Source organism: Canis lupus, chromosome 6, assembly GCF_048164855.1.
Source record: "Canis lupus baileyi chromosome 6, mCanLup2.hap1, whole genome shotgun sequence".
Classification (NCBI taxonomy): Eukaryota; Metazoa; Chordata; class Mammalia; order Carnivora; family Canidae; genus Canis; species Canis lupus.
In genome coordinates, this window is record NC_132843.1 from 13,866,095 (window position 1) to 13,890,939 (window position 24,845).

Genomic DNA, 24,845 nt, shown 5'->3' on the forward strand with positions numbered 1-24,845 from the left:
AGGCAGAGGGAGAAGTAGGCTCCCTGCAGGGAGCCCGAGGGGGTCTGGATCCCAGGGCCCCGGGATCACACCCTGAGCCAAAGGCAGACGCTCAACCACTGAGCCACCCGGGCGTCCCACACCTAAGATTTTATAGCGTCTCCCCGGGCTGCACCCCTATGACCGCTGCCTCAGCTCAAGCCTGGAGCTCGGGGCCCAACTGTGGCTCCAGGCGATCAAACTGTAGTCAGACCCCGCTCCTTCCTCTCGGGCGCCGCTCCCGGACGGTTACTTCCAGGAGTTTCCAGGCCGGGCGGAGCGGGGGCCCGCCGGGGCGCCGACGCCGCGCGGAACGTCCCCCAGGTCTCCGTGCACCGCGGCCCCGAGCGAGTCCGCGCGGGGGCGGGGCGGGGCGGGGCGGGGCGGGGCGGGGCGGGGCGGGGCGGGCCCGGGGGGCGGGGCGGGAAGCCGACCGCCCCGCCCCTCGGTGCGCCCGCGCAGCCAATCAGCGCCCGCGGAGGCGGGCTCCGCCCCTCCCGCCGCTCGCGGGGCCCCGCGGGCAGCCCCGGGCGCGCAGAGACATGGTGCGGGGCAGGATCTGCAGCTTGTCGGTGCGCGACGTGCGCTTCCCCACGTCGCTGGGCGGCCACGGCTCCGACGCCATGGTAAGCGCTGAGCCGCCCCGGGCGCCCTGGTCGGCGCGGGGAGCCCGGCGGGTCGCGCAGGTTCCCGGCTTTGGACTGCTGCTCTTGCAGCGGGGGAGGCCGAGAAGGGGGATCCAAGGAACCAGAAACTCTCCACCCTCCTGGGCTTGCTTTCTTTCTGTTCTTAGCTTTCTCCTTGTTGACGTTAACATTTCCTGTTGTTAAATTTACGAAATGCATTTTGCTGTAATTGGCAGGATGAGTAATACGCAGCAACAGCGAAATGCTCTTGTTGGACCCCCAGCCACGCGACCCCAGGGCACATCCCGACTGCTTCTGCACTGACTCCTTGGTGGGGTTCGTGGCGGTGGGCTGCCCCCTCCGCAACTCGCTGAGTGACCGACCTAGAGAAGACGCCAACCTCCCTGGGCATTTGGGCCCATCTGTGAAATGGAGTCACCCTGCCGTTGCGCACGGGAGGGGAGCTCTCATGAAATTGCCTGAAAACGTTGCTAGAAAGGATTTGTCACTGTAGAGAGGCACATGCCGGCCAGCCGTTGGAGATGCGGTCAAGGCACAGAGCCTTCTAAATACTGAAGGGTGTGCTTGCTTATCGACCGTGGAGGGACACCCCCCATCCCTACCACGGTCTAGTGCAGTGGCTCTCAAATCTAGGAAGGAGTTCTGTACTGGGTCTCCCCGAGGGCCGTCACCCACTGGATCCTCACTGCCCCTCTCAGTCCACCGGGGAGACAGAATTACATGGGTCTGTAATGAATGTATGAACAAATGCTGGGAAGTGAAAAGCATCCACGTTAGGATATGGTTACGGGTACCTGTGTGGAGAGAGGGGAATGAATACCAGAGGACTCTAATTCGCCTTCTCTTGGTTGGCTAAGTGGGTGGAGGACACAGATATCATTACATTACCTATACTCTTTGTGTACTTGAAATATATGTTTTTAAGATTTTATTTATTTATTTGAGAGAGAGGGATAGAGAGCACAAGCAGGGTGAATGGCAGAGGGAGAGGGAGGAGCAGGTTCCCCGCTGAGCAGGGAGCCTGATGCAGGACTCCCTCCCAGGACCTTGGGATCAGGACCTGAGCAGAAGGCAGCCGCTCAAGGGACTGAGCCACCCAGGCGCCCCTTGAAATATAAAAAAAAAAAAAAAAAAAAAAAAAAAGTATCGTAAAAAATGCTGACTAAACAAAGCTATTACATTTGAAAGTATGTCCTTTATCCTAAGATTAAATTATTCGTGATTTTTAAAATCTTCGTGTTCCTTCTTGTATTATGTTAAATGACTTAGAAAAAACTCCCAGTTGGCAATCCTTTGTGGATCTCCAAATAAATGTTTGGGATTTCACCGGCTTGTAAAATTCAAACACCTGACCTAATGCAACCACTTTGCCCTTCTGACGTGTAGCAGCTTAAGTGGTAAGCCACTTAATCTCTCTTCAGCTTTGGTTTTATCAGTAACATGGGCATAATAATATCTGCTTCAAGGATTAAATGGGATGCCTGTAAAGTGCCTGACACAGAGGAAGCCATCAAAAAATATTGGCCATAATTACTTATTACATATGAGGAAACGGAAGTCGAAGAGGCTCTGGTCTACATTTTTCTCTGCTTTGAATTTGTGAAGTGTTAAAGTAGCCTGGCTTTTAAGTAGGATAATTTAAGAAATGGAACTTGTTTCTGGTCCTTGAGTCATTTATGACCTCAGGATCAGGAGAGGTCATCTGATAACCTGTATCGCACTCTCATAAATACTTATATTTATATCTTCCAGAGATACGGGGGTTGTTGTGTGCCGATTCTCATGTGCTTTCTAAATAGAAGGTGCGACTTTGCAGTTCTTGGTCGTATTGCTTCCCAAGCCCTCCTGGCGTGCTGAACTCAGCAGTTCAGCTCTGTTCAGCACTTAGCAGCAGCGTGAGCCTTCCTGATCAGAAGCAGGATATTTTCATGAAAGAGTCCTGAAACTGTCCCTAAATCTGTAAAAGGATTCCAGCTGTGATTTTTTTTTTATCGGCCTTTTAGGAAATGGGAGTTCTCAGACCCTCATTGTACTTACACTTTGCTTGCTTGTCGAGGCACTCATCAAAGTTCCAGACAACTCCAGGGCTGTGGGCTCACAGCCCAGCTTACCTCCCCCTCAACCTCCCCCACCTCCCCCACCACTTGCCAGCTGTACTTTTCCTCTCCTTTCCTCATTGTCTGCGGAGCTCCTGGGAGTGGCTGTGCTCCGGGACCACTCTCCCTCCTCCGGCTCCCATTCCTGCACCCCCAGAAGTTAGAGGGGGTGCCCACTGCATCACCGAGAAGACTGGAGACAAAGGCACCATGGGCCCCATCTCCACTCATCGGTCTCCAAAACAGCCCTCTTTTCTTCCCCTTTATTCTGTGAGTCCTGTCAAATCTCTTCTGCTGTGTCCCACCCTCCTGACTGCCGAGCCCACCCTCACCCTGTCCCCATCCCTTCCATCTCCAGTGTTTTCTTCCTCCATCTCTTTTCCTGGTGATTCTGTGTCTATCCCATCTAGACAAGGATTCCCACTTTGGAATCACCTTTCCTTGACCCTAACCTCTCTTCTTCCTTCTGTGTCTGCTCCTTCCCCACCAAACTCTAAATTACTGGTTCATCCCTGTTGGCTCCGACCTTTACACTTACTTCCTCCTTCATCTGAAATCACCTTCTGTCTCCTTCTTTGTCTTGGGATTGACTTTGTTATTTCTACTCCCAGGGTCCTTTCTCCTAGTTTGGGTGTCACATTGTCGGCTGCCTCCTCTTTCTGCTCTCACTCTGCATCCTGGCTGATGCCGCTGCTTCCTATACTGGCCCCCTTCTTTCCTCGGTGAAGGCCTCAAGGGCCCTCCTGTCTCATTGTCCACTCCCTGTAAGACCCCCTCTGTGTGCACAGCGTCAGTGCCCACTTGTATGCCAGTGATTCCCAGATCTCATTTCTGGATCTTCCCTCTCAAGAACCCAGTGGCCAAACCAGGGTGTCACCAACCCTTAATACACTTCAGTCTTTCCCATTTCTGTCTCTTCACTGCCACGGTCACCTAAGTTATCCTTCCGTCCCAGGTCCTTCATGCCCTCTCCCACTGCTGGAAAGTTCCCCATCCTCAACCAACCGACCAGCTCACATTCTATTTTCATCATAAAGCCTCCTGCAACTTCAAGTGCATCCAGCACTCTGCCGGCCTCCCACAGTTTGTATCTCTCCGAGAGACTTACTGTGTTCTCATGTTATTAGAGTTTCTGTAACCATGGCTTCTACACTATAACTTTCTGAAGGGCAGATGTGTCTGTGTCACCTCAGCAAACTGTACAGTCTCTGATACACAGCTGGTGCTCAGCAACCCTTCACACCGAATGCCCTCCACAAGGCTTTGATGCCAGACAGAGGCCTCCTGTCTACCATGTGTGCCTCCCCTTCCCTGAACACAGGGGTTTAAGTTCTGCCTCTTTAAACTCAGTTTCCTTATCTGTCAGATAGGGATAATAGTACCTACATTATAATATTGTTGTGAGGATTAAATTCAATGGAGTCACTTTTCAAATAGTGTGCCAGAACAACAAATATTGTGTAGTAATCAGAATAATAACAATAAAACCAGTAATTGGTTATCATCACCCTATGCAAAATTCATCAAAGTTGCATCCTCCATTCCTTACTGATGCATTCAGACCTTGTGCCTGGCCTTTGGCGCTCTCCATCACCTGCCCCACACTACCTACCTATCCAGTCTTGTCTTCATTCTCTTGCCACCTGGTTCCCCCCGGGGGCCTTTTCACTTCTGTCTCACAAGGCGCGGGAGTTTGATCCTGTTCTCCCTTGCCCCGTGCCTTCCCTTGTCCCTTTGCCCATCCAAGTGGCTTAGTCCCCTGCTTCCTCTTTGCTTCCTCTTTGCTCTTCTATGGTACTTGACTGACCACATAGCCACGCATGACCTTGCACTGTCATAGCAATTGTCCTCACTTGGTTCTTGCATGTTGGATTCTTCTCCCCACTCTGAGAAGTCTCTAGAGACAGATTGGTTTTCCACTTCTGCATCCCTCATATCAACAGGTAGTGTTGAGTTTCATAGTAGTCGCTCAATAAACACTTTGCAAAATACCATATGATAGTAGAAAGTGAAGGGGCACCTGGGTGGCTCAGTCAGTTAAGCGTCTGCCTTTTGGCTCAGGTGGTGAACCCAGAGCCAGAGTCCTGGGATGGAGCCCCACGTCCTACCCCACATCCTGCCTCTCAGCAGTGGGCTCCCTACTCAGCAGGGAGTCTGCTTCTCCCTCTGCCTCTGCCCCTCACCCTGCTCCTTTTCGCTCACTCTCTCAAATAAATAAAATCTGTTTTTTTAAAGGAAAGTTAAAAAAGAGAACAAAACCAAAAGTGTGCTACTTTGTCTTGAGGTTTTAATACTTTGTTTTCCCCCACTGACTTCCTCTGAACCAGTGCTATTATCCTTTCAGCCCTGCTACAGGCTGCAGCGGAGATAAGTCTAATTTTCAGTGAGGCTTTCTGAAGCCTTGGCTGCTTCCACTGGAGGCTGCTTGTGAATACAGCTCTGTGCAGAGACCTGGCAGAAGTAGCTTGGGCAAAAACTCCTGGATTAAAATCTTAGCTGATCATCAGAGGAGGCATAATTGCAAACTGAGAAGTCACTAAAAATGTACACATTGCCCTTGTTAAAAAAAAAAAAAAATGAATCCCTTAGGAAGACTTTCCCCTTTGTCCATTCAGAACTCCTCCATTTCCTTTGGGGTTACACCAAGGCTTCCTTCTGACTGGAGCTCTTCTTGTAGATCCCCTGTTGTGTTTTCTAATCGGATGTGATGTCCTGAGGTGCACCTTTGGATTTCTCACGTTTGCATGGTGGGGTGGGCACATTTTTCCTGCAGCACACAGACCCTGACTACTCGGCTGCCTACGTCGTCTTAGAGACCGATGCTGAAGATGGGCTCAAGGGGTATGGAATTACCTTCACTCTGGGAAAAGGCACAGAAGTTGGTGAGTTGAGCATCCTTGTAAGGTTCCAGAATGCTTAATTTTCACTTAGATTCCGTTGTGACCATACTTTTCTCTGTATTTACACTGCTCAGGGTGAGTAAGAACAATGTTTTGTGGTTATTTGTCTCACTGGAAGAAATGAAAAGGTGGCTGAACTCTGTCCGCATCCTTGCAGTGGTTAGACTGCAAGAGTATCTGGGAATCTGGGCCTGTTTCTCTGCCTGAGAGAGGCAGGCAGATGAGGGACATGACAGGAATAGATGGGCACATGTGTGGCAAGACTTATTGTGATGTGCACAGTGAGCTCTTCAAAGTACTTCACACCCAGCAGTTTCAGGTTCACTGCTCTTCTTGGCATAAGGGCCTCTGGCTGCCCAGTTTCAGAGCTGTCATCTGGGCAAAGCATGTTGTGCAGAAGGCACATTGAGCTGTGAGTGAAGCCCTCTTAGAGTTGGTGAGAGCTCAGTGGTGGTCTTGAAGCTCCTCATTTCTTAAAGATAAGGAACATGAGGCCCAGATAGCTGCTCAGCTAGCCACTGCCTGAAGTGCTTTCTTCCCATAATATTTAAACACAGATTATTTGTTTGATTTTTGTTTTGAAGTACATAGTCCATTCACAAGGTACAAAATCCAAGAAATACAAAGAGGTGACCTTTGCCAGATCAGTTTCAATGGATCATTAGGGTCTGAAGCCAAATGATGATAGTTGGAAGAAGGAAGGAAACAGATTACCTTTGGTAGTGATGCAGTACCTCTCCCATGGATATCTGCATTGTTGGCTCTCCCTTAGATGTAAAATATGAATCTTGCCCCACTGAAAGATTTTAATATTATCAAGGAGAGGAAAGGTGTGTGTATATATGTGTGTATAAGAACAAGGGAATGTTTCTTGAATTTTAAGTGGAGACCACCAGGATGGCCACGGTTCCATTCTTCACAGGGCTGGCTTTCAGTCGTGCTCTCAGCCAGTTCCATAGCAGACTTCTCCCAAGTGCTCCCATGTGTCAGGCACTGGAGAAATAATTTTAATAACAGAGACAGAAAGGAGACAGAGTCCCTCATATACAGAGAAGAAATGAATAAACTTCTCAGGGACACAGACATAAAAGAAACGATCATGCAGTGTGAGAAGGACAGTTTTTAAAAAGCTGGTACAAGTTACCCAGAGAGAGGGTTAGTTCCTTGTCCGGGAGGGTGTTGGGCAGCTTCAGAACGGAGGTGAGCCTTTGAGATTAGTCTTGAAGGGTAGCTAGGAATTTGCCCGGCAGCAGGCCGAGACTCAACAATGATTCCCTGTCCCCCTCTCCATTAAGTCAACCGTTTGCTGTTAATGTTTTCCCTAAGGCAGTGACCGCTGACCAGGATAGGTTTGTGTGTTAGCTTCGGCTGCAACTTTAATGGTCTCTGGTGTCAGCTGAGTGCCTTACGAAGCTGCCCTCTCCATATTGCAGACCATATTGGGCGGCCCCCAAAGGTCACGTAAACTCAGCAAGCTTACGAAATATGTTATGGGACTGGCCATCAGAACCACTCTGTTCATAGCCGAGACTTTGGACTTTGCTGACTCGGGCACACAGTGGAGGGACCCTGCATACCTGTCACTGAGACGGGAGACTGGGCTCCTCTCCCTGCTGGCTGAGCTCTGCGCTTTGGGGTCTTCGCTGACCTCTCCCTCCTCCGACCCCGTCCCCTCCCAGCTGTCCTGATGGACATCGTGGCCAGGAATTAGTGCATATCCAGCTCTCTGGGCCTTTAACACACGGCTCTTTTGCGGTGATGTCGTTGGCCTCCCCCTTTTGCAGACCACAAACTGATAGAACCCATTTTGACCTTGACCTTGCTACATATTTCAGGTGATTTACCACAGTCTCTCACCATCTGCATGTGTTACACGGCATTTGCACTCAAGTTGAAAAAAAATTCCCTTAGCTCATCACAGTTCTGTGCCTCCATCAAGCTTACTTACCTGTTTATTCTTTTATGATCGAAAAAAAGAAAAGTAAAAAAGACTGGTTTCCTCATTACTGTGAAGGCAGTTCTAGTATGTGTGAGTGAGAGGGAGGGAGGGTTACAGTTATTTTTTTAATGTATAGAATAAAACAATATAGTTTTTTTAAAATTTTATTTATTTATTCATGAGAAACAGAGAGAGACAGAGAGAGACAGAGGGAGAAGCAGGCTCCATGCAGGGAGCCCAACGTGAGACTCGATCCTGGGTCTCCAGGATCAGACCCTGGGCTGAAGGCGGCGCTAGACTGCTGAGCCACCCAAGCTGCCCTGTTTTTTTGTTTTTTTTGTTTTTTTTGCCCTGTTCTTCTAAAACAGAGGGAAAAAAGATGAAGAAAGAAGAATTTCTAAAGAGATTAAAAAAAAAAAAAAAGGCAGCTATAAGGGTTCACAGCAGCCCTTGGGCTCAGACCACCATGGTCATCCACAGGCTTTACTGACTTGTTCCTCCTGTGCCAGCGGGTCCCAAGGAGTTGGTCAGCAAGATACTGCCTTCAATGCCTAGTTTTTTCCAGATGAATTTCCCACCCATGGCAGCAAAGCACACCTGAAGTAGACTGTCCCGTCCATTGGATGACCACGACCAACCCAAATTTCTGTCGAATGCACCAAATTCTAGTTAACTTCTTGCAGTACCCTCCTTTTGAGCAAGTACCATCTGCATACTAGAGATGAATATATTAGTGCTGCATCTCTTAGAAGCTGTAAAAGAGGACATCATCCTCAATTTGTGTTAAATGCATTTGCATTTGTGGGGCCAACTGGAGGGGTGTTTCATCAGTGATTTCTAGCAGCCATCTCATCAATGAGATGGAGGTTTTATCTCGATAGTGGTGTAGCTCTCTGTGAGTGGCTGACAGACTCTTCAGAGGTCTTTAATCCAAGAGCACCAGCCATTTGGGCATGAGGAGGATTCTCTCCTCTCACAGTTCTAGGGAATGCATGTCTGAACTGGAATGATTCTATATCCCATTAACAAAAGCCCTAGAGGGGAATCCCTGGGTGGCTCAGTGGTTTGGCACCTGCCTTTGGCCCAGGGCGTGATCCTGGAGTCCCGGGATCAAATCCTCCTCTGGCTCCCAGCATGGAGCCTGCTTTTCCCTCTGCCTGTCTCTGCCTCTCTCTCTCTCTCTCTCTGTCTATCATGAATAAATAAATAAATAAATCTTAAAAAAAAAGAAAGAAAAAGAAAAAAACAAAAGCCCTAGAGAACACAGAATAGTTGGTCCAGCCCTAATGCTACTTTTGAGATCAAGTGTGCAATCATCTGAGTGCTGTTCCACATAGAGGCAAGACATGTCCTGAGAGCGTGTTTCTAATAGTTCGAAAGTCTTTTCCCTAGGATCTAGCAGATAGTTAAAATTGCACCTCTACATCTGTCCTATGAAATGATCTGAGTTATATTACAGAAATGGCAACACCAAGCAACAAGTTTATTCAAAAAATTTATAACAGATTAAATGCTTTGGGGCTAAGTAGATGACTTGATTCGATTATTTTGGCCATTTATGCATAGACTAAGTGTTTTCTAGAATGACTAAATGGTAGAAGGCTGTTTCCCATTCAATTTGCTACTTATTCTTCATCTAAAATAACACAATAAATCCTTTTTAAGTAAAATACCAAAAAAAAAAAAAAATCAGTTGTCATGCTGAACCAAATTAAATGTAACCTTCAAATTACTTCATAAAAACATAGTATATCATGTCAATAAGAAGAAATGTAATATTTAAGAAAAGTATTTTTATGTACTTTAACATTTTACATGTATTATGCTTATTGCAAATTCATCTTTAATAGTGTGTTATAGGGTAGCCCGGGTGGCTCAGCGGTTTAGTGTCGCCTTCGGCCCAGGGCCTGACCCTGGACACCCAGGATGGAGTCCCAAGTCAAGCTTCCTGCATGGAGCCTGTTTCTCCCTCTGCCTGTGTCTGCCTCTCTCTCTCTGTGTCTCTCATGAATAAATAAATAAAATCTTTTAAAAAATAGCGTATTATATTATGAATTCAAGATATTTTCTATACTTGACAATAATTAGAAGGTACTTCCTTTTTTGGTGGTAAGTCAGAATCTTTTTATTCCTTAGGAACAATGAACTAGCAAGGTTCGGTTTTGAAACTGACTGTACAGACACTTCACAAAGTGAACAAGAAAATAGATTGGGAATATGATTTAAACCTTAGTATCTATGGCTCTGTTTTTCACCTGGCAAACATACAAAATGTGTTAGCTCTACTCAGAAATGAAGCTCAGCACATGGATTAATAGCTCTTCTACATGTGATATTACTTATGACAAACACAGAAGATGTATTTGGGGCAGTTTTTATTTTTTTAATTTTTAGTTTTTAAAAGATTTTATTTATTTATTCATGAGAGACACACCCACAGAGAGAGAGAGAGAGGCAGAGACACAGGCAGAAGGAGAAGCAGGCTCCATACAAGGAGCCCAACGCAGGACTCAATCCCGGGACTCCAGGATCACACCCTGGGCTGAAGGTGGTGCTAAACCGCTAAACCACGGGGGTGCCCTGGGGCAGTTTCTAAAAACACGTACCTTTTGTGTTTAAAGTTTCTTTCATAAAATGCCCACATTAGTTTGTGGTGTTTTCATGTCTTAATTTGACTTCATACCAAAACATACACAAGAATCGAATCTTTATTTAATAGTTGTCTGTGCTGTGAATGCCCTCGCCCACCATGTGCTTAACAAGGACCTCAGCGACATTGTTGGCGACTTCAGAGGCTTCTACAGGCAGCTCACAAGTGATGGGCAGCTCAGATGGGTAAGGGGCCTATTTTATCAAATGCTTCTATAAGTAATGTTACTAAGATCTAAGATGTCCTTTGCACCAAATGTAAAAACAGAAACAGGCTTACAATTTTAAGGTAAACTATGGTATTGAGATAAATTAGGGCTTCAACCATTTAGACAGTGTTTTGAGCTAATTGATTCCTTTCTGTAAGACTTGAATCTGGACATATTTGGATCCTGAGAGCCTTACGGACCTCCTCTCCACTCTACTGCTTGAATGGAAGAAGTGTTCTAGACCCTCTAGAAGATAAAGTACTGATCGGGCATCCTTTCTAGAGGAGAGATAATGTGGATAGTCCTGGAGTTGGGGGAGGAAGTTATTAAATCCAGAAACATAAGAATAAAGTTAAGAAGATGGTGACCAGGGCACTTTTACATGTATAGGTCTATATTTTGAGCCCTAAGTTTAAGGCATGAAAAAAGTGAGGCTCTAGAGGAAAGGATTGTATCACAGTAAGCTCAGTCCAATACCTGGGACCTTGCCTTTGTCCCCTGACATCAGCTCTATCTTTTGCTACCTTTGCTCAGTCTCTTGTCCATGCATGGAGAGAGGCACAAGGGAAGACACTTGCCATATTGCCTTGGATTTTATTTTGAACTTTCTGCAAAGCAAGTTGAACTTGCTTATAAAGGCATTCCCTTGAAGAAGCTCCCACAGGCCAAATCTGGGACAATTCAAGAATCAACATAAATACGTTAGTAATGGCTTGTAACTCATTGAATAACATAAGAATCCATGAGTTCATTTAGGTCTTAAGCAACCAGGAAAAGCTTGTCCTTAGAATACAAACTTACTATAAAAGGAAGGATAATGTTAGACAATCACTGTATTGCAAATATTGTAGCCATAATTGATCAAGGCAAGAATCACCAGTGGATGCCCACATTTGGGGACAGTATTAATCTCCTTACATAGAAAGGGAAAATGGTAATCTCCAATAGAGCAGCCCAGTGGACACTGACTTATTTTAGTGCTGAAAGATAACAGCCCTAAAAAACAAAATATTATTGCCTACTGAGAATTTGTGCCAAAAAGTATGACCCGAATCCCAATCATGAAGGAACCCCAGATCAACCCAAATTGAGACACTGTTAAAAGTCAACCAGCCTGTGTGCTTTAAAAATGTCAACAGCATTTTTTAAAAAATAAAAATTGTTCCACATAAAAAGAGACTAAAGAGGACAACCGAACACAATATGTTAATAAAGTACATTATTGAGACATTTGGCAGAATTTGATTATGAACTGTCTTTTAAGCAACAGTATTCTATCATTGTTATCTTCCCCAGATTTGATCATTGTACTATTATGGTTATGTGAGAGGATGTTTTGGTTTTTAGGGCCTACACCCAGAAGTATTTAGGGTCCAAAAGGCATGTATATCTGCAAATTAAATGGTTCAGTAAAATAAATTTTATTTTATATTATATATATTCTATTTATATATGTGTGTATGTATATGTATGTATATGTGTATATACATATGCACATATGGGGGGAATACACAAGAGCTTTTTGTGCTGTTCTTGCAACTTTTCTATAGGTTAGAAACTATTAAAAAAAAAAAAAAAAAAAAGCTTAACCTCTACATGAGGTTTTATTGATGCCTTCTAATTCTTGAAATGTGTCCCTGGCTGGGAGACCTAAATACCTCTTTCATTTCTAAGAAGTTCTGGTGTGTTTTGCTTCCTAACCAGATCGGTCCTGAGAAAGGTGTTGTGCATCTGGCTACCGCAGCCATTCTCAACGCTGTGTGGGACCTGTGGGCCAAGCAGGAGGGAAAGGTAACTCATCAAAGGAGCACTTGTGGGGCTCTGTGGAATAATCCAACACGTGGCAGAGGGATAAACACTTCCTCTGTGAGCAGCCGTCTGAAGACAAAGGACATACACAGCAGGCCTCCAAAAGAAATATAGAGAAGTGTTTGATTCTTTTTCTCCTTGGCAGTAGTTAGGAAACTATAGGAGTAGGTTATATATAAAGGGCTAAGAAAGAAATGGGTTAGGAGGCAGCATTGGAGACCCTGGCATGCAGGTGGGCCAGGGGCAGGTGTTTGAAATAGGAGGTTGTATTTACTTTCAGGAAAAAAATGAGTACTTTACACACATTTTAAAATTCTTTTTTTTTTTTTTCCAAGCCTCTGTGGAAGTTGCTTGTTGACATGGTAAGTAAATTCTTTAACATTATAATGTTAAATAATTATAATAATGTTGTAAAGGAGATGGATTTCATAGATTACTTGCCTTTTGATAATCAGTAAATATATTCAGGATTGTCTTTAGATCACTGTCATGATAATCAAGCAAAAACCCAGTAAATTCTAATATTTGTTTTCTGATATTTGAAGTAACAGCTGACTGTGCTCACCACAGTGGTCCAAGGGAAGCAGAGTTTAGGTCCTGCCTCCTACTCTGTGGAGTTTTCACGCATAGTGCAAATTCCCTGAGCCTCTGTTTCCTGACTATGAAAAGGGGATAGTCATTACTTACTTCTCCGAGAACCTTAAAGAATTTGTTTGAAGACCGACTGATAAAAGTGCTTCCTGAAAAGCAAGAGGTTATTATTAACATGTAATAATATAACATAATGTAATTGTTATATTAAGATATCATCTGGTCACTTTGAATTTAAAAGAAAGTGACAGATCAGACTGTTGTAGTCTCCACTGTCTGATTCCGGAAGGGAAGGAGCCAAATGCTAAAGATATGCACCTCAATGTTTCCTTTATTCTTGGCATGTTTCTGGCCTGGTGGAGCACCTGGCATCTGAAGAGGAAAAAAGTCTAGGCAAGTTCAGACCTAGGCAGACCTGGCTTTGAATCTGGGCTCCACCACTTGCTGGCGGGTTGACCTTGGGTATGTCACTTAACTTCTTTGAGCATCAGCTGCCTCAGGGTGATGTCTTGTGTGGTTGCTAAAATTCTGGTAGTCAACAGATGAAGACCCTGTTATTATCTGGCATCCTACTAAGGAAACACAAAAGGCCACCATGGTCTTGCAGACTGTAGGTAGACAAACATCGCTTCTTCTCTCGGAGCAAGTAAAAACAGGAGGATGTCACAACATCTGACGTGGATGCAGGTGGCATGGGGGCCCCATCCAAAGGGGAAGGACGTGAGTTATCTTTAGGCTCAAGGTCAGCCTTTCAGAGGTGTGTAAGAGGCAGCTTCCAAAACTGAATGATTTGCGGGCCTCTAGAGAGATGCCTGTGCCTTCATTCTTTTGGATCCTATTTCGTTTCAGTAGGGGCCAGTTGTCTTGAAAGAGTTAGAATCTCAGCACTGAAAAAGCTTTCACAATTTTTAATAGACCAGTGGAGTATTACTGGTGACAGTAAAACCTGAGTGGGAGTGAAGCGACCGGTTGCTTCCCAACCATTAGGTTGGGATGAGGAGAGGTCTCAGCCAGAGGCCAGCTGAGGACGTCAGCCCTGCCAGCCTGGCCAGACCGATGGACGAGGGGCAAGAAGAGGTGGGGTGAGAACAGCCAGCCGTTGATGGGCCGGGGCCAGGCCGTGTGCTGAGCTGCTCATGTTGAATCCATTCTGTTCCTGTCGGTGAATTGTCCCAATGTAACAGAGGAAATGGCCCACAGTCAGGCTGCTAATAAGCGGTGGGCACGGGGTTGACCCTGGAGGGCCTGGCTCTGAGACCAGCCAGCCTTCTTGCCTCTCCTGCTGAGCTGCTCCCGGATCATGGTCAACCCCGGAGTGTGGAGCAGTGATGCACGGAGGGCCATGGGTGCCTGCCTCCTGCCGGGTCCGTCCTCCAGCAGTCAGCTTAGTTAGGGTGACCAGAGCCTAGGTGTCAGGAGAGGGAAGGGACGGGGCAGCGGGGGTGGGGGGGGTTACAGCACGAGGGCCTGAGGACGTCTTGGAAAGGTGGCACTGACCTTCTGAAGGGCTTTACACCAAGGAATGACAGAACCAAACAATTTAATGCAAATTGTGAAGGCCCTTTCCCAGAAAAGGTAAACCCATCCTTAAATCATAAGCTGCTTGTGAATTGTTCTGGGCCTTTCCCCTCTGCCATCGCGCTGCCAGGACCCCAGGACGCTGTTATCCTGCATCGATTTCAGATACATCACAGATGTCCTGACCGAGGAGGAAGCCTATGGTGAGTCATACTCAAATGATGGAACTGAAAGTTATCTGGTACACGCCAATGTACAAACAACATAGTAGCACACTTTGTTTTCTAAAAAAGTGATGACACTTCTTATTTTTTTCCAGAAATACTACAGAAAGGTCAGGTTGGCAAAAAAGAGAGAGGTGGGTGGTGAGGAAATTTCCTTCATTGTTTCTGCTCTCATTGTCCTTTTGAGCGTCTATGTCCACTTGGGGTTCGTTCACACTGTCTTCCCCAATGCCCCGGGCCCAGCAGCCAGGTCTTCTGACAAAGGGTTGCGTCTGGATGAAGAAGCTTCCCAGATGTGACAAAATAGGAAGACCTGGGCTAGTTTGACATCCTTGGTATTTGCATGGTCGTGAATGTGGCCAGAGGCTGGGCTTGGGGCTGGGTACCCTGGAAAGGTGGGACCAGAAGGAGGCTGGATTCTCTGGGGGCAGCAGCTTACCTAAAGGCAGTTGTGATTCTGAAGGTCCCTGGAAAGCACACAATGTTGACAAGCACTGTGTTCCCACAGAAGGGCAAATGCTGATGCACGGCTACCCTGCCTACACCACATCGTGTGCCTGGCTGGGGTACTCGGATGACACGCTGAAGCAGGTGGGCATTCAAACCTGGTTTTGGAGACAAAGATATTCCTGACTTTCTGAAATTTTCTTGTTAGCCTTTGTAAATCATTATGGATCCAAGGCCTTATTCCAAAAGTACTTATACTGGAGCAAAGTAAAGCCATTCACATTGCAGGTATGGGACTCTGTGACCTAGTAGGTCCCACCTCGGGTTCTGGAAGGTGACAGCCTGGGATTTGATTTCCAGGCAGAGGCAGCAGTGTAACATTGGGCAGTGTTCATTGAGCCATGCTGAGCCTCGGTCTCCTCACTGAAATGGGGAAATAATACGTATCTTGTGGGTGGTTTGGGGGATTCAGAATAATGCTGTGAGTTTTGTGATACTCGCAGCCCAGTGGCTGGCACACACACTGCGGTCAGCGTGTGATTGATTTATGACTCTTTCCCATCATGCTGTACTCACAGCTGAGAGAAAGACTGGTTTCTGTTTGTTTCTCTTACATCCAGTAAGTTCTATGGATGCTGCAGAATATCCTAGCTTTAAGGAAGGGGATATAAATGCTCCATTTCTCTTCTATTAAATTAAATTAAAGAAATTAATTTTAATTAAACAATTAAAGAAATTGTTCCCATAGAGATGAGGAAAGAATGTCATCCTACAAGTACAAAGAGTTATGCTCCGTTGGCTAAGCTATTTGGGTTCTTAATTCACCAATGCCTGGTTGCTCATCTGGTTCATGCTGCAGCCATAGTGTTCGTGAAACCAGATCAGAGACAAGTGGGGTACTCATTAGACCCAAGAGAGTTGGGGCACCCAGGTGGCTCAGTGGCTGAGTGTCTGCCTTTGGCTCAGGTCATGATCCCAGGGTCCTGGGATGGAGTCCCACATCGGGCTCCCAGCAGGGAGCCTCCTCCCTCTGCCTATGTCTCTGCCTATCTCTGTGTCGCTCATGAATAAATAAATAAAATCATAAAAAAAAAAAAAAAACAAGACCAAAGAGAGCTTTCTGGTGTGTGATGGTGGCTCTGCTCCTTTCCCCACAGCTCTGCACAGAGGCACTGAAGGCCGGCTGGACCAGGTAACTTGTTTGTGTGATGATGCATTTCACTCTCCCATCGACCACATGACAGGCTAGCAGTGGAGAGGAGCCAGGAACAAAAGGCAGCAAGGAGGCCAGGGATTCATCCAGGAACAGGCTGACACGTAGGGACACATGGCAGAGGTTTCAGCGTAGGCCAGTCTCTTTCTCCAAAGATGAGATGTGAATCCTATTTAGAATCCTAGAACATCAGATCTGAAACAGACCTTGAAGATTGTCACTTTCAAGCATCAGTCTAGCATAGAAATCCATTCTTTACTGTCAGTAATAAGCATTGGTTCAGCTTCCACTTGAAAATCTGCAGAGGCAGCAAGCCTAACTTGTAAGGTGCTTTTGCATCATCTGAGGGCTCCGTGCATTAGAAAGAGCACAGTGGGGCAGCCCGGGTGGCTCAGCGGTTTAGCGCCGCCTTCAGCCCAGGGCCTGGTCCTAGAGACCCCAGATTGAGTCCCACATCAGGCTACCTGCGTGGAGCCTGCTTCTCCCTCTGCCTGTGTCTCTGCCTCTCTCTCTGTGTCTCTCATGAATAAATAAATTTTAAAAAAATCTTGAAAGAAAGAAAGAAAGAAAGAAGAAAGAAAGAAAGAAAGAAAGAAAGAAAGAAAGAAAGAAAGAAAGAAGAGAAAGAAAAAGAAAGAAGAAAGAAAGAAAGAAGAAAGAAAGAAAGAAAGAAAGAAAGAAAGAAAGAAAGAAAGAAAGAAAGAAAGAAAGAAAGAAAGAAGAAAGAAAAAACACAGTGTGTTAAAACCTTTCCCTTCCATAGAACTTCCAGTCACTGGTTCCAGTTTTCTGTGGAGTCTCCAGGTGCCTCCTCTTCTCCTCGAGTGGCTGTCCTCCCCATGCTGTTCTCTCTAGACCAACTGTTGGCTCTTCTCTCCTGTCTCTCTCCTGTGTGAATATGGACCCCTGGACATCCAAGGGTCTTCCTCTAGATAAATGGTGATTGTCATTGGCCCCCAAACCTACCACAGTGCAGGACACAGAGGGACCATCATCTCGTGATGTGGTGGTCCCCATGAGCCTCTTGGTGTCAAATCATTTTAAGTGCAGTATGAGTTGTATAAGGAGAAGCCTGTGTGGATGAGCCCATGGTGTGGCACCTGTCAGTGTAAAGTGGTAACATCTGCCTTTATTTCCAGAAGTAAACAAAATTAATTATTTTGGAGGGCTTTCAATATTTTCCCCTGAGTTTTTTTTTCTTGGAGTCTTGTTTTTGAGTAAAGAGAAAAATCTTAACATAAATGTTGGATGGAATTGCAGCTCTAAATAGTTCAGAGTGCTATAGTTTTATTTCATGGAAGAATAAATCCCTCTCAGTGGCATAAATTAAAAAAACAAAAAAGTCTATGTCCTGCCTGTGGTAGTTCACCGGGCTCTCTGCAGGACCCTCGGCCTGGCCTCCAACCTCCTGCTGCCGCTTCAAGTGTGGCCTGTGAAACAGGAGCATCAGCATTTCCTGGGAGCTGATCAGAAATGCACACCCTGCAGCCTCTTCTCAGACCTGCTGCTCAGGAATTTGCATTTTTAACAAGATCCCATGTTAAAGGGTGTTTTGTGTGGATGTTCAAGTTTGGGAGGCACTGAATTCTTGTTGACTTCTCCACTAAATAAAGAGCTGGGGAGCGAGAATTTGAAGAGGGCAACATGAAGCAGTGGAAAGAGGCTTGGGATGTGATGGATTTGGAATCAGCCTCTTGGCTTTTCCCTTCTTCCCCTGCAAGTAGTTGCTGTATGATCATGGGCAACGTGCTCAACCTCTGCAAACCTCGTTTTCTTTCTCCATAAAATGGGAATAACGCTAACTCATGATTCTCCTCAAAGTTGCGATATCTGGGATTTATAACAGGTGCTCAGTCAGAGTCTGTCCCTTCCTGCTCTCCATGTGCCCAGGAAAGGTGGGAACAGCTGTTGCCGGTGAGTCACAGAAGGCTGAGGAGTGAGGGTGGAGGCCTCCTGGCACAGAAGCCGGGCATCTGGAAACCGAAGCTCCCATGTGGGAGGGACGCGGCGTGTTTAGTGCGTTAGCGCTGAGTGGGGGAGAGAAGCAGCAGATGCCAGAGTGTGTGCAATGAGCACGGTTTCTGTGGGCATCGAGCAAAGCAATCCCTGAGTGAGGGACAGGAGGCTGGCCTCCCCTGCGGTGGAGCCACGCTCTCTCCTGACGACGGACCCGAGGCCTGAGGTCCTAGGGAGCAGAGGCCCGGCTCTGGAGAGTATTTGGGCATCAAAACAGATGAAGGGGGCTCCCTGTAAGTGGCCAGCTCTGATGAGGCACAGGAGGCCTCTGCGGCGTCTCATTCTGGGACCAGGTCACGCGAGTGCCCAGCCTCCGGCCCTGGCCGCACCGAGGCCCACCTCTCGCTGGGTGGAGGAAGGAGGGAGCCCCGCCGGGAGCTGCGCGGGTGGAGGGAGGGGGTTCATCGGACTCTTGACCTTCAGCAGGTGGTGGCGCCCGGGGCTCAGGGTCGGCGGCCGCCTTCAGCCCGGGGCGTGATCCTGGGGCCCGGACTCGGGGCCCACATCCGGCTCCCCGCGTGGGGCCTGCGTCTCCCTCTGCCTGTGTCTCTGCCTCTCTCTGTGTCTCTCATGGATAAATAAATAAAATCTTAAAAAAAAAGAGAAAAGCAGACATTCAGGATGTGACGGGCCGGCTCCTCTGCCCGGCCTCCCTCTTCGCCTTAGCTCTGGACGTGGCTTCTTGTTCCTCACCGCTGGGCCGCCCGCAGCAAAAACTCAGTGTGGGTAGAGATCTGGCTGCTCTCCTGGTCCCTCGACTTCGGGTCAGCGGTGATTTAGCCTTGTTGCCCCCGTGCAGCAACAGGGTCATTTTCCAGTGGCTTGTCTGAGACCAGTGGGAGGAGGGCAAGAGGTTATTAGAAGACATGACCTTGGGCAGCCCGGGTGGCTCAGTGGTTTAGCGCCTGCCTTTGGCCCAGGGCGTGATCCTGGGGTCCTGGGATCGAGTCCCATATCCAGCTCCCTGCATGGAGCCTGCTTCTCCCTGTCTGTGCCTCCCTCGCTCGCTCTCTCTGTCTCTCATAAATAAATAATAAAATCTTTAAAAAAAAAAAAAAAAAAAAGACATGACCTGTGAGTTACCAGCAGAGGCAGCCGCTTCTGCAGAGAACCCGCATGTCTTTGCCACATCAGGGGACAGACCCTACTACCAAACCACATTTATTTTCTAGGTTTAAGGTAAAAGTGGGTGCTGATCTCCAGGATGACGTCCGTAGGTGCCGCCTCATCCGGAACATGATTGGACCTGAAAAGACGTTGGTAAATGTCCTCCCCTCCCATGGAGAAAGAGCAGCTTCGCATGAAGCCTGTGTCCTGGGCCAGAATAGAGCTTATTTCAAGCAAGGAGTAAAGCACATTGGGAATTTTAAGCTGAATGTGAGAGGAAGCATATCTTTGTGGTCTTGCAGTGGGCCAGCTCTTTAAACAACAACAACAAAAAGCAACTGAGGGAGCTGATAGTTTTAAATTTTTCCGTTCTGCAGAACTCCTTAAGTAAGATCTGGGTTAGGGACTGTTCCTTCTTGCTAGCACGGATACACCTGAGCAAACAGGACCCCCCTTGGTGTCCTGGTATGTCATTATTTAATTTCCCTTAACAAATATGTCCTGCCTGGTTCATCACGTAGGCTGCTCTCGGGGAGCCAAGGTTGAAGAAATGCCAAACTTTTGCTGAGATAAATGTAAGGATCACGCATTCCTGAGTACATATTTTTATAAGATGTTTCTTATTCCATGCAAAATATTTTTATGAAGTTACAATGAAATGTTTTTGTGAAGTTTTTGGAGGTGTATTTCATAAGTTAACAAAAATAAAAGTTAAGTCATTGAGTTAGGATCAGAACTGCTACTATTTATACACGAGTTACTGCAACTTTTGTCTTATGGGGCCATCGTTATCCAAATAATTTGTGATACAGATTGATTCTAGATATATTGTCCTCTGGTCCTCATAATGTCCCCTGAGGGACCTCACACCACCATGTCCATCTCCATATCTGTCTTCTGTAAGCATGATAATGTCAGGGATGAAGAGGCCCTTTCTTAGCGTCTACACACCCAGCACCTGGCTTCCAGGGAGCCGGGACCTAGGAGTTCAAAGGTCATTTACGTGACTTACTGTTCTTGACCAATTCCTTAACTGCTCTCCATGTCAATTTTCTTTTCTGTAAACTGAGTTAATATGAACTGCTTCATAGAGTTGTTGTAAACACTAAAGGGGGCAAAATCCATAAAATGGCCAGTTAAGTAGGTGCTTCATTAATAGTAGAGTTTGGGTTATTTATTATTGTGCCAAACTCATAGTTAGCAGTAGTCGATAAATGACCAGTGATCAAATTCAGAATTGGTGATGCATAATTCAGAATGTGATAAAATAGTTTCCAGAATAATGAATACTGCAAGACAAATGTAATTGGGCGCCACCTAAGTGAAGATTGGGCCAGAGCTCCAGGGCCATTGAGCACTACTGGGTCTAGCCCAGGGCTCTTTAGGACATCACAGTAGCTCTGTGAGTGACTTGCACCTACTCCAAGAGCCACAGTTCCAGTCTTGGTGGCTGCTCTTTGGCCACCTTTGTGCTCGCTGCATGCTGGTCCTCCATGGAGGAAATGTCAGGCTCCCTCCAGAAGTCTTATCAGTAGTCAGTGGCACCAAGTGACGGCATTTCCTCGCTTAGAGCCATAGTCACAAGTCAGCACCAGGCAGACCGCACAGTGAAGGGTCTCTCTCGGTCTTCTTGCAGATGATGGATGCCAACCAGCGCTGGGATGTGCCCGAGGCAGTAAAGTGGATGTCAAAGCTGGCTGAGTTCAAGCCACTGTGGATTGAGGAGCCCACCTCCCCGGATGACATTCTGGGACATGCCACCATTTCCAAGGTAGAAAAACTGCTCTTGCCCCTGACACTACTGAGATAGATAGGTAGATAATTTTTGTTGTTGGTAGTTGGTTTTCTGAAGTGGCCATGACAGATCCTAAAATTCTTTTGCTTATTTCTTTTAACATTTCTATTTATTTTAGAGATAGTATATTGCTAAGAGTTGAAAGGCTGCCAGCAATCCAAAGATTAATAGACATGGCTCCATACTTTGTAACTATAGAAATCGGACTGATATTAAAATATTTTATTCACCCAGAATGAAAAGTGTAGATTCCTCTGGTTGACCCAAAAGACGAGATTTGCTTAGCTAAGGCCAAGGTCAGGCTGCCCCAAGAGAAGGCTGCCTAGAGCCCTCACACCGGGGCACTTCCCGCACAGATCACAGATCCACCCAGGTTCCCTACCTGTCGGGTTTAGGGAGCCCCGGATACATCAGAATATCTGAGGAACATCCTTTCTCAGGAAGCGTCTCCCTTTAGCCAGGTATCTGGCGCTGATGTATATAAAGCCAGAATGCCAGGTAATAAATTTATAAAGAGAACTCCCAACTTCTGGGAGCACTAGATTTTTGTATCCTCTGACCAGAGCAAGATCCCTGAGGAGCCACATTAAACCAAAGGCTTTTGGATAAGCGAGAAATCAGGGCAGGTTGTTGATGTGAATATGCGACCGTGTTGTCCAAGGAGGCCCCAAGCATCCACCCACAGAGCGCGGATGTGCCTGCCCCTGGCACTGGACGTGCTGAGTCTTAAGCCTCACCCCTCCCCGGGGAAGCACATACCCCTACGTAGCTTTGCTGGCCTTATAGTCCACTCCTGCCTGCCTGGGAGCAGACGATCCCCCTGAGCTGACTCTGCATTGCTATATTCTCCCCTACTCTGAAAATGATCACTCTGAGGACAGTCAGTTCCAAGTTCTGGGAGGGACACCTTGGTGTGCCCTGTGTGAAGCTGTGGGTCCTACTGGGGCCATCCTGCTCCATTCCTCTCAGTCCATGAACATAGGAGCTCCTGATATCGGGCCCTGCGCAGAAGCCTGTGTTCGAGGGATGCCCTCCGTTCCTCCCACTTACAGCCTCCCTGCAAAGAAAGGAAGACACGTGAATCCTAGATAGGTGGCATTGCTGGCTGGGGCCCTGAGTCCTGAGAGAGTAGAAGGAAGGTTACTGAAGGGAGACACAGGTGTGGGCCAGGACGGTGGAGCGCCCTCGGGAGGTAAGGCAACAGCTGGTCCTGAGCAGAGTTGCACCAAGGTCGGGGTGACTGTTGGCTTAAACAGACCTGAAAGCTTCTGAGGAGTCGTTCTGAAATGAGAATCTGGTGAGAGGCCATAGTTTGATGAAGACTTTCACCTTGGGGTTCTTCTGGGTCGCCATGCCCTAGTGCTGCCGCTTGCCCACACAGCAAGGACCTGCACCTGCCCTCCACCCCCACCTGACAAGTCTCCTTGGAAGCTTGTCCAGGCTTCAGCCCTCTGAGGTTTTGTGCCCGTGGAGACGGCCATCCACTCATTGCATGAAGTGGGCGGGGGAGGGGGAAGCTGCAGAGACAGCAGGCACAGGCGGGGCCGTGGGGATACCCAGCACAGTTGAGGTACACGTGGGGGGTTGTGGGAAGCACGGGTCCCTGGGCCTGACGATGAGTCCATCTGTGCAGAAGACGCAGCCCAACACTGTGAGCCACTGTACTGTTCTGAAGGAGAGGATGTGATTAAAGATTTGACTGGAAAAAACATGCTGGATGGATTGCGATGGAGAACAGGGGAGTGTGGTACGGGCAGAAAGCAGAGCTAGGCTTTCCCAGTGATCTCGGAGAGTGGGCAGTGAGGGAGAGGGCAGCCCGACGATAGAAGGTTCAGGAAATATTTATTTTTTATTTCTTTTAAATATTTTATTTATTTATTCATGAGAGACACACACAGAGAGAGAGGCAGAGACACAGGCAGAGGGAGAAGCAGGCTCCATGCAGGGAGCCCGACATGGGACTCGATCCCGGGCCTCCAGGATCACACTCTGGGCTGAAGGCGGCGCTAAACCGCTGGGCCACCCAGGGCTGCCCTCAGGAAATATTTAAAAGGAAGAAATAAAAGTTGATATCTATTTAGTGTCAGAAACATATGCTCTAAAATGGTAGAGTGAGTAAGGCAAATGGCTGGTATTCCCCACTCTGTTTTTTGAGATAGAGAACTCACTTAAATTAGAGGTTTCTAAGAAGCATATACCAGGAAGCTAAAAGGTGCCCCAGGGACCATCCACTTTAACTCCTGACCTGGGGACAAGGAGGCCAAAGCTCTGGGTGATCCATGACTCACCTCCGTCCACACATAGAGGCAGGACAGGTAGCAGGGGCGGGGACACCTGGCTCCCAAATGAAAGGTTTTTCTAGAGGGAAGTTTTCCTATCTAGTGGTTCAGATGCTTCCCCTGGCGATGGCGTTGGCCTGGGTTCTATCCCCAGTTCTACACCTTTGTAGCTTTGTACCCTTTGTAGCTCTGCTTACTTGCCCTGTGAAATGGGGACGATGGTGACCCCTATCCCCATGGGCTGTGACGGGGAGTCATTCAGTCAGGGTTTCAAACCCCAGCAGACAGGCAGTAAGAGCTCAGATGGTGTTAGCTGTTGGTGCCATTGTTATTACTCCCTAAACATGGGGAGATAAGCTGGGCAGAAACCGAAGGTGCTTGAGGAAGGGGCCTGTGGCATCCCCAGTGGGGCCGGGAAGGGAAGAGCCCCAGCCTGGGTGGAGGGGGTGAGGTGGGAAAACAGAGAGAACTGTGCTGTGTCAGGTAGACTCCAGCATTCTCCAGGTGAGGATTTCACCTGTAGGAGTGAACTCAGCCGGATCTGTAAAGTGAATCTAAGGCCACTCACTGAGCTTGAAGGGAGATTGTTCTAGAAGGACCACCGAAGGGGGGCGGTGGGGAGAATCTGCAGAAGGACGGCCAGGAAGGAGCTAATGGCAGCGCCTGGACAGGCCCTGGCCTTCTCACGGGCAGACACACCCAGCCCCTTGCCGACCTTCTGTCATTCCTTACACGCCCCACAGCCCCGCAGCAGGGACGTTTCCTTCTTCAGCTCTCAGTAGTTAAGCAACTGTAAATATTTTTAAACATTGAGAGCTTCAGTTCAAAGACTTAGGAAAATAACACCAGGTTGCCTTATATTTTATAGGCATTGGCCCCGTTAGGAATTGGTGTTGCCACAGGAGAACAGGTAAGTGCCATCTCCTTGGGGTCCGTGCACGTGGCCACCCACTGAGGACACCAGTGTACATTAAGCCCTGTCACCGGGGCTACTTTGGGTTGGGAAGTTTTCATCTCCAAACTTGGGATGTTTTACCGCACATCATTAGAGCCTGGAGTCAGATACAGTCAAAAGTTTATATTTTTTTGCTACGATTTATATGATGTAAGGCCATTAATCTTTGTCAAGGTATCTAATTAAAATTTACAAGGCAGCAATTTAAAGCTGCTTCTGCAGGGGCGCCTGGGTGGTTGGGCTGGTTGAGTGTCTGACTTCGGCTCAGGTCATGATCTCAGGGTCCCTGGATCGAGCCCCACATTGGGCTTTGCGCTCAGCAGGGAGTCTGCTTGAAGATTCTCTCCCTCTGCCTCTCCCCCTGCATTCTCTCTCTCTCTCTCTCAAATAAATAATCTTTAATAAATAAAGTTGCTCCTGCAAGGGCATAAGA

The 24,845-nt window shown here is 47.4% G+C and overlaps 1 protein-coding gene across 1 annotated transcript in view; it reads left to right on the plus strand.

Moving 5' to 3' along the window:
* The first annotated feature begins 502 nt into the window (after positions 1-502).
* Positions 503-24,845, plus strand: part of ENOSF1 (enolase superfamily member 1) — a 29,099-nt gene continuing 4,756 nt past the window's right edge. The window contains exons 1-12 of the mRNA XM_072828965.1: positions 503-644; positions 5,535-5,643; positions 10,320-10,435; positions 12,163-12,249; positions 12,603-12,629; positions 14,507-14,579; positions 14,696-14,734; positions 15,109-15,191; positions 16,205-16,239; positions 19,449-19,536; positions 21,020-21,154; positions 24,326-24,367. Of these exons, the coding sequence (XP_072685066.1) occupies positions 561-644; positions 5,535-5,643; positions 10,320-10,435; positions 12,163-12,249; positions 12,603-12,629; positions 14,507-14,579; positions 14,696-14,734; positions 15,109-15,191; positions 16,205-16,239; positions 19,449-19,536; positions 21,020-21,154; positions 24,326-24,367 (918 nt within the window). The 5' untranslated portion in view covers positions 503-560. The remainder of the gene's footprint in view (positions 645-5,534; positions 5,644-10,319; positions 10,436-12,162; positions 12,250-12,602; positions 12,630-14,506; positions 14,580-14,695; positions 14,735-15,108; positions 15,192-16,204; positions 16,240-19,448; positions 19,537-21,019; positions 21,155-24,325; positions 24,368-24,845) is intronic.